Source organism: Coenobita brevimanus, chromosome 103 (assembly GCF_032717465.1).
Source record: "Coenobita brevimanus isolate Jiangsu-jjx chromosome 103, ASM3271746v2, whole genome shotgun sequence".
Taxonomy (NCBI): Eukaryota; Metazoa; Arthropoda; class Malacostraca; order Decapoda; family Coenobitidae; genus Coenobita; species Coenobita brevimanus.
Window position 1 is genome coordinate 21118953 of NC_137056.1, and position 10295 is coordinate 21129247.

At 41.7% G+C, this 10295-nt stretch overlaps 1 protein-coding gene across 1 annotated transcript in view; it reads right to left on the reverse strand.

Annotated features, from left to right (window-relative positions):
* Window positions 1-9995, reverse strand: part of LOC145415739 (tubulin alpha-1 chain-like) — a 75371-nt gene extending 65376 nt beyond the window's left edge. The window contains exon 1 of the mRNA XM_080284971.1: window positions 9920-9995. Within this exon, the coding sequence (XP_080141097.1) occupies window positions 9920-9922 (3 nt within the window). The 5' untranslated portion in view covers window positions 9923-9995. The remainder of the gene's footprint in view (window positions 1-9919) is intronic.
* Between the last annotated feature and the right edge of the window lie 300 nt (window positions 9996-10295).

Here is a 10295-nt window from a genome sequence, read left to right on the forward strand (position 1 = left end):
TATATATATATATATATATATATATATATATATATATATATATATATATATATATATATATATATATAATCATCATCATCATCAGCCATTGAGGTCCACTGCAGGACCGGATTATCCCTACCGAAGTAGGGACGATACAGCCAATGTATCTCTACCCAGTGGCTTAGACTGTCTGGAAGAGACTGTATGTAGGGTGAGAAGTGCTTGTGTGATTGTAGTGTTGTAGTGGCTTTGGATGTGTGTGTAGTCTGTGAACCAAGTGTAATCGTAATCGACCCACCTGAAGCCGACTGGGTGCAAGCAACACTGGTTCAACCACAGCACCCCTTATGTCCGCCAAAATGATCAGTGGCTCGGTGAACGCTTCCAGAAGTTTTTACAACTCTGGCATGAGGCGAACCTTGGTCCACCAGCGTGCGGGACATACACTCTACTACTATACTACAGAGGCTCCATATATCATGGATATATATATATATATATATATATATATATATATATATATATATATATATATATATATATATATATATATATATATATAGCCTCTAACGCCACCGGATTGAAGGGATAATGACTAACGGAGAGGCGCTGTGAGACAGGGTCTGGCTGAGAGAGGGAAAGAGAGAGAGGAGCGAGTTGAGGGCTAGAGAGGGCGGATTCGGCTGCAGAGAGGAATGAGTACACACGTGAGGGGAAGGCAGTCAAGCAGAAGAGACACCCACCCCAACCCCACACGCTTTGTGTGTGTGTGTGTGTGTGTGTGTGTGTGTGTGTGTGTGTGTGTGTGTGTGTGTGTGTGTAAGCGCGGAGCAAAGGCTGCAGTACAGGTAATGAGGGTAGGGGAAATGGTGAGGATTCAAACAGAATCACTCTCTCTCTCTCTCTCTCTCTCTGAAACAATGGGTAATTTCCCTGGTCTGGTCGTTGGAGGACTCACATCAACCCTATCACGTCACTTATTTCCGCCTCAAGCGCTAATTCACAGTACCGAAATTGCGATGACAGTCTAGTTTTAGTATTATCTGTCATTGCACACACACACACACACACACACACACACACACACACACACACACACACACATACACATTGGTTTCTACTGTACTCGTATGTGCGTGTATGCAGGGGGGGGGGATATGTTAGTGTATTATCCTACCACTCAGGTAATTTACGGTCATAAAAGTATCAGCTCAATTTGATTAATTACAGTAACACAAAGCCATTACTACATAATTACCGGTATATTTTTCAATATTGGGAACATACTGTACCAGCTCCTCCTAAGTCAATTTTAAAAAGTTGAGGGCTTGATTGATTTGGATTCTAAATCAGTAGAATCACAACCACTCCACACCGGCAAAGGGAAAGGTCGTCCCTAAAGGAGGAGCTGTATATTTTTTGCTCACCCAAACCAAACTGAGACTTATCGAACTTTTCTCTAAAAGCGAGTAAAAAAAAAAAAATCATCATCCAAGCACTGGCAATACTTGGCAGTCACAAACCAAATGACAGTTCGTATGAAAAATAGCCAGTATATATTAAAAAAAAAAAAAAATCTGCACCACAAAGCCTTAGATACGTATGCTACTAAAGAAAAGCTAATTATTATAGAGAATTTGATCTCGACATCCAAGATTCTAAATTGTATTAAATAAAATGAAAGTACTGAAAGGTTCTTCATTTATTTATTTATTTTTATGGATGGGGAATGAAAGATTATGGATGGGGAATGAAAGAATATAAGGTAAAGGATATAGGTCAGACCAGACATGGGCATGATTATGGAGTTTGAATATGATTTGATTTTGATTACTGTCTCGAATTTATTGGTGATTACGATTTGATCAGGATTATTTGGTTTTAGTATGTTCTGATTATGATTTGATTATTGTTACCTTACTTCCTTATCTTTGAATATGATTAGATTTTTTTACCTTAATGATTATTATTAGATTATCAAAAATGGTAGCTTTTAATTATTTGTTGATTATTTGGTTTTTGAATCATGATTATTGACGAAAGTTTGCATTTAGGCAATTAAATCTTTAAATATATTTTAGTTGTTACTGATATATGCTCATTGTTAGTATACTAGTCCACGATAACTATCTGTTCCCCTTAAAAAGTTAAATCTTTTATCAACTCATATAAAACACACACACACACACACACACACACACACACACACACACACACACTGAAGTAATGGTCTATCCATCTATATATCTAGACTGCTTTCCCCCCAAAAAGGGGAATATCAGAGAGAGGACGACACACTCCCAATTTACTCATCCACACACAAACATTTACTCGTATCTTAGCCCCAGGGGGAGAAGGGGCAGATTCTCATCGCACCACACCGCACGAGGGTCAACTGCGCAGTGCAATCAGTAGCATCTGCAGCAGGATCCGACAGCAGAGCTGGTTTAACCCTGCCACATCATGATGAACCCAGCACCTTTCCCGCACCAGACCTGATCAGCTGATCAGACCAAATTCAGGAGAATATTCCCCTCGGGAATGCGTCACCATTTACTCATTCACAGTTTCTCCCCAGTCATCCCTGTCATGCACAGCCACTCTTCCTTGCTCTACAGACATCCCTCTCGCATCTAATGCTCTCTTCACATTGTCCAACCATCCTATTCATGGTCTTCCTCACAGCCTTACACCCCTTATATCTAATTCAGTTATCTCTTTCACCAAACGCTCTTCATCATTCTCTCCAAATGCCCAAACCATCACAACACCCTCTGCACAGCCTGATCAGCCATCTCCCGAATAACTCCAGTTCTCCTTCGCACTTCATCATTTCGCATTTGATCGACACACGTCACTCTACACATTCCTCAGAAACCTCATCTCCATTACATTGACACTCTTCCTCTCTGCTACACTCATATTACGTGTTTCAGCCTCATATAACGCCGTCGGTACCACTACACCCTCATACTGCCTTCTCTTTACATCCATTCAAAGCGAACTAAACACTTTTTTCATTCCTCCCAGCACCTTTCCTACTTCATTCATTCTAAACTTCACCTCTACATCTATTCTTCCATCCACAGCAACATGTGACTCTAAATACTTAAAATTACCTCCTCAAGCAACTCACCATTCAAAACTATATTCAACCTCCTACCATCTACCAACCTCATTCACTTCATCACTTTACTTTTATTCTTACTTACTATCAATTTCCTCCCTTCACACACCTTCCAAACTCCTCTGCCAACTGTCTCAATCTCTCCTCTGAATCGGCCACCAATGAAGTATCATTCGCAAACAGCAGCTGATTCAGACTCCACTCTTTGCCATCAGCATTCACCAGATTCAAACCTCCCCCAACACTCTCACATTCACCTCCTTTACAACACCATCCATATACCCTAAATATTAAACAACCTTGGCAACATGACACACCCCTCCCGCAGTCCTACTCTCACGGGAAACCAATCACCCACAGTACTTCCCACTCTTACACACGCTCTACTATTTACATAACTTTTTACTCCTATTAACAACTTACCACCATGTCCATGTAATCCCAAAACAGTCCACAAAGCCCCCCAATGAATTCTATCATACACTTTCTCTAAATCCATGAACGCCCAAAACACACCCTTACCTTTCGCCAAATACTTTTCACACAACTGTCTCACAGCAAACACCTGATCAACGCATCCCCTCCCTCTCCTAAAACCACACCGCTCATCACAAATCACTCCGTCAGTACCCTCTCTAACTCTCTTAACACTCTACCATACACCTTACCTACAACATTTAATAGATTTACACTGCTAAAACTAGTACATTCATACTTATCACCCTTACCTTTATACAACAGAAACACACATGCACTTACCCAGTCAACTGGCACCATACTGCTCACAAAACACACATTCAGCAATCTTACTAACCACTCAGCAATAGTCGCTTCACCAACTTTTCAAACATTCCACAACACACCCATCTATACCTGCAGCTTTCCCTGCTTTCATCTCCTTTACTGCCTCCTGCACTTCCTCTGTCATGATCAAAGAATCACTCAACTCTCCCAACATATTTATTCCTTGCACCATTCCATCTGCCATAATCTCAGCTTCCCTTTCCTCCTCTATAATTAACAATCTTTCAAAATACTGTGCCCATCTCTTCCTTATTGCATCCATCTCAATTAACACCCTTCCATCCTCTGCTTTTACTCGCTTTTCTTTCCCAGACTCTCCCTTTTGCACCCTCTTCACCTCCTTTCAAAACATTTTCTTATTCTAATGAAAATTTCCAGTCAACCGCATACCTTTCCTCTCATTTGCTGCCACTTTAGCATCACGCAGAGCCCTTCTCGCCCTATTTCTCTTTTCCTTATACTTTTCATATGACGCCTCATCCTTCCTCTGCAGCCACATTTCATATGCATGTCTCTTCTCAGTTACAGCCATGCATACTTCCTCGCACCACCATTCACTTCCCTTTCTTACACCACCACCCACTCATCTCACACCACACACTCTTTCGCATACCCCACCACAGCTCCCTTAAACAACTGCCATTCCTCTTCCACACCTCCATTTTCCTGATCTTTCACCGCATTCAACTCATCTTTCAATTTGTGATATTCTATCGCTTTCTCTCTTTTATCCAACTTACTTTCAAAACTTCTCTGCCACACCCAACGCTCCTAAGGTGGTATGATTTGTTATTTGAACACCAGTTCAAAAATATTTGACATACAAACTTCAAACATACATCAAATAGCTTGCCTAAATGCACTAGGAAAAAACTGAAATTCATATTTATAACCTGAAAATACTTCATTTTGTGGGTGAAAAACATTGCTGGCAATATGATGGTATCACACTGGTTTCCTGCGTAAACCAAAAACGTACAGATCGTCAAACTTAAAAGTAAATTTATGGTTTTCCTCACTGACAGGTAAACTTTTACTGTTAATTACATAACTGACAGAAATTAAGGAGGGCAGTTAAGAACCTGCTAAATGAAACTGTTTGGAATAACCGTCACTGGGTAACCAAAATGTGGAAATGTAACGGGTAGCTGTGAGCTTTACACTACTTTTCATAAGTTTTCGCTTTTCAGCAATAAGTTTGTTGCATGTGATAAACATCAGCTCCTTAAAGCGGACATCAGTCAGTCTGCAGAGCTCAGGTCGAAAGATTTTTCCTGCAACAAAGAAAAGCCTTTCGACTGGAGCTGGGGAAGCTGGGACGCACAGGTAGCGGAGGGTTAAGGTAGTGACGAGGAATCGTCTTAGGAGCGAATTGTCCTGACGGGGAATCGACCATGTTTTAACGACGAATTGTCCGACGGCGAATTGTCACGGAACAGTCTGCCCGGCAGAGGATCATAATTCATGTGGCTTGGGAGATTTCGGAACACCTCATCCCTAAACAATTCATATGTACATTAAAATCTCTCGTTGAGAGTAACTTACATAAACAACGAGGATGCTGATATTAAACCTGTACAAATTACGTAAGAGATGCGTGTTCGGTGAGAAGCCTGCAATACCACCTGAGCACGAGCCAAAGTTCTTTGGCAGCTTTCAGTGGTGTTCTGTTACATAGTCAATGGTGGGTCTTTGTTATGTTTGCACGCGCCACATGAAGCGGGGCACAGCTGCCGTCAGTGAGAGACAGAAGACAGAAAAGGTGAAAGAGGAAGAAATGAGGGAAAAAGTGGGATGAAACGAGAGAGAGGGTGGAAATAAGGGAAGACCTGGAAAGAAACGAGAGAGAGAGAGAGAGAGAGAGAGAGAGAGATTAATGACGACAGCGGAAAGGAGAGGGAGAAAGCAAGGTGGGAGAGAGAGGGTGAATAAGGAAGGCGAAATAAGGCGAAGTTTAAAATTAGGGGAAGAATAAAATTATATTACAAGGTAGTGCAAGCAGCAACAGACAGTTATTAAATTAAATTACAAGCAGCAACAGACAGTTATTCTTTCGAGGCCGTATGTTACAAAGTATGATAACATTATAAAACAGCAAAGAATGCACTCCACATCCACCAGTCCCTCGAACCGAAAATTCGTTGGCGTGAAAGGAAAGAAGAGAAGGCCTGAGAAAGGAGGAAAGACGTAGAAAAGCACGATACAGGAATACTGGAGGAATTGGTGTGAGTGAGGAGTGAGGGGCAGCATGGCGTGGCGTGTGATGTGGGTGCAGGGATGAGACGACGTTGTGCTAGCCGAGATGTGTGAGGGGTGGTTGTAAAGTGTTTGAGTGCGGTGAGGGTAAGGGCTTGGTTTGTAAGGTTTAGGAGGAAGGGGAGAAATGTGAAGTGTAGGGGAATTCATGCTGTAATACCATCATCAGCATTATTATTATTTTGCTGTATTCAAAATAAGTCGGTTGGTGATAGACATCTGTACTGTACCTGGATGCTATAAAATCTATATCCTAAATAATAATAAATCATAGCCTACGTTCAACACAGAGTGCCACAATACTGATCAAGTTAAGTGTTTGACTAGAAGAAAATTTAATAATACAAAGGGTTCAAATTAAACTCTACATTGCGCAGTTGTGGCAGCACCAATTCTTACTGACTCATTTCTGTGCCGATCATTTGATTCGGGCAGCTGAAGCCATACTTAAGCAGGGAAACCGGGATGACAAATGCCTCATACACCCCCCCCCCCTTTTTTTTCCCCGTGGAGTTATTGTCGCAGAGGATAGAGAGAGAGAGAGAGAGAGAGAGACTGCATGTGCACTGTACAGCACTAGACAATAATTCGGCACCCCTGGGTGCGATGAGCTCTGAAATCTATCAAGTGGAACTGTGTACATCTGGTTGTGGTTGTAATCCAGAATCCTTGGACCGTGTGGCACAATGTATCACACCACAAGACTGCCGAATAATTATTTGTGGATGAACGTTACAAGGTACTGTGGCCCTTGCCCCAATTAAGAAAGAATGGTGGAGGACGAGAAAAACCTGATAAGCATTGCAAGAGCGTGTTGTATATCGAGAGCAGAAAACAATTACACATACCCGATACAGTACAACTGTGACTGACAAGGAAAACATTCAAGCATTCTTCCACTGTCACAAGCAGTGATCTATTTACAGTCCCGCGCTGGCTCACTGTATGATCAATAATTGTCATTATTATTATTATTGTTATTATTATTATTATTATTATTATTATTATTTATGACTACACTGAGTGACAAGCCAAATGGTTTCCTGTACACCAAGAAACCATTTACTACGCTGGGTGGTAACCATATCATCATATTATGGCGCCTGGTGGACTAGTGGGTAATTAAGGCGCTCCAATCAGATTGGACCAGTGCAGGTTTATATCCAAGGGGTGGTTCGGGTTTATTGCTCACGTAATGCCACTCAGGGACGAGTGAGGCTGGTCACTCTCATCTTAAATGTCAGGACCAACCTGCCTATCCCCGGGCTCCTACGCTCCTCATGAGGCAACATAAGCTTGGATGATGATGATGGATTACTAAAAATATTTCATGAAGAATAATAGAAGATTCTGCACCCGCCTTCTCTTGTCCTTCCTATGAAAACAAGTCAGTTATGAGTGACAATTACGTGTAAGTCTGCGCATAATTCAGCTCCAGGTGTCTACTACTGCCAGCCTGCCTACACACTGCCACGCCGGCACATGGGCAACTAGGCAGACACCCACCCCGTAACTTTGCCGGGCCTCATTGATCACCTGTTGCTGGTTGGGCTATTTCTACCCTAGCTCTCCACACATTTTTCAGTGGTTTTTGCTACTCTCATTCTCCATCACTCCGATTCTTCGAATGGAATATCCTTGAGCCATGTCATAATATGACTAGAAATTCTTCTTTCAAGCCATAAAGAATTACCTGTTCTATAACTATATATCGATCTATCTATAACACACACACACACACACACACACACACACACACACACAGAACTTGTTCTTTCTACATAAAGCTGACCAAAAAAGAAACCAAAACCAGATCATTTCGAGACTATGAACATACAGATTTCGGCCCGACTGGGGTATTTAGTATCCTCTGTATAAACAAGTCCACTATGTAAGCATAATTAATCGACATTTTATATGCCTCCCAGTAGTTACTTTTTATGTTTCTCCTATCCCCCAGTCTTAACATTTGGGAGTGGGATAAAATGACAACTCTCTTAGACGGCAATATCGTCATTCCTCGAGGTTATGCAGTGTATCTCCTGGAGACTAAGACGGCCACTGAGAATTAACATCTATGAATGGTGATGCATACTTTCAAAGATTTTTTTTATATCTACAGAATTTGCTATAATCTGCGAATCATGACTATAAGAGGATGGACATTCATATTCAAATTTACGATCAATTCACTATGGAAACTAAGACCACGGCATCAATTAATTAAAACTGAGTCGAATGCCACGGCACACAGTTGATTCATAGGTCTCATTGTGAATCTCAGCCCCGGGCCAGGAATCACATACTTGTGATCTATTCCTTGTCGTAACTCAAGATGTCTCCACAGGAAAAACGCGAAATACAGACAGCAGGTTCTTCTCATTACCTTTCATTCGTCCCACAGAAAAGTTATGTCACAGAAATGACTGTGTGTGTGTGTGTGTGTGTGTGTGTGTGTGTGTGTGTGAAAAGTTACGGCAATTATGTTGTGTGTGTGTGTGTGTGTGTGTGTGTGTGTGTGTGTGTGTGTGTGTGTGTGAAAAGTTACGGCAATTATGTTGTGTGTGTGTGTGTGTGTGTGTGTGTGTGTGTGTGTGTGTGTGTGTGTGTGTGTGTGTGTGTGAAAAGTTACGGCAATTATGTTGTGTGTGTGTGTGTGTGTGTGTGTGTGTGTGTGTGTGTGTGTGTGTGTGTGTGTGAAAAGTTACGGTAAAGAAATGTGTGTGTATGTGTGTGTGTGTGTGTGAAGTTATGGCATATAATTTATGTGTGTGTGTGTGTGTGTGTGTGTGTGTGTGTGTGTGTGTGTGTGTGTGTGTGTGTGTATTTTTGGCAAATAATTTATTTGTGTGTGTGTGTGTGTGTGTGTGTGTGTGTGTGTGTGTGTGAAAAGTTATGGAAGAGAAATTATTGTATATGTGTGTGTGTGTGTGTGTGTGTGTGTGTGTGTGTGTGTGTGTGTGAAAAGTTACGGCAACTATGGTGTGTGTGTGTGTGTGTGTGTGAAAAGTTACGGTAAAGAAATGTGTGTGTGTGCGTGTGTGTGTTTGTGTGAAGTTATGGCAAATAATTTATTTGTGTGTGTGTGTGTGTGTGTGTGTGTGTGTGTGTGTGAAGTTACGGCAAATAATTTATTTGTGTGTGTGTATGTGTGTGTGTGTGTGTGTGAAGTTATGGCAAATAATTTATTTGTGTATGTGTGTGTGTGTGTGTGTGTGTGTGTGTGTGTGTGTGTGTGTGTGTGTATTTGTGTGTGTGTGTGTGTGTGTGTGTGTGTGTGTGTGTGTGTGTGTGAAAAGTTATGGCAGAGATATTATTGTGTGTGTGTGTGTGTGTGTGTGTGTGTGTGTGTGTGTGTGTGTGGAAAGTTAAGGAAATGAAATGAGAGAGAGAGAGAGAGAGAGAGAGAGAGAGAGAGAGAGAGTTAAGGCAAGGAAATATGTGTGGGGGGGGGGTGCATGAAATTTGGCCTTGGTAGAGTGGTGTACAGAAATAATCGCGGGAAATTCAAGTCGCGGCTTCCGTTCCTTACCTTTATGTGGCAGTTTTGAGCGACAAGTCAACGATAATCATTATGCTAACCTTATTACAGAGGAACATTTAAGTAGCTTCTCTACTGTACACTTGTTACGCATATAGATACAAATATTAACTTTTTGCCAAACTGCAGTCTAGAAACAATATCACCCATTATATCCTTGCTGACTACTCTGGATCACGCCAAGAGGAAATTTATAACCAGAGACTTACCATTTTGGCGGCTTAAGGTACGGTGTCTGGATGCTACGAAGCAGCGGTGGCAGCCGATAAGGACGTTAAGGAGTCCCCACGAGCAATGGTCTCGGGCGGCGGTTGCCGCACCTTTTACGTGCCGCAAGGGAAAAAATGTGTCTGCTAGAAATATGAAAGATATTTATTATAAAAGAACTACGATTTTCTATGTAGTTTCTTTATAAGGCACACACAGTTATTAATATCTCTATTATACTGGCAGGTGTGGGGATGGACTGAAAAGTTTCTATTATCATTATTATTATTATTTATTCAGCTTTGGCAACTACGGCGAGTGGGGGAGTTTCCAGCGGTCGTGGTGTAAAGGGGCTCATGATTGGCCGCCTGCCACTCC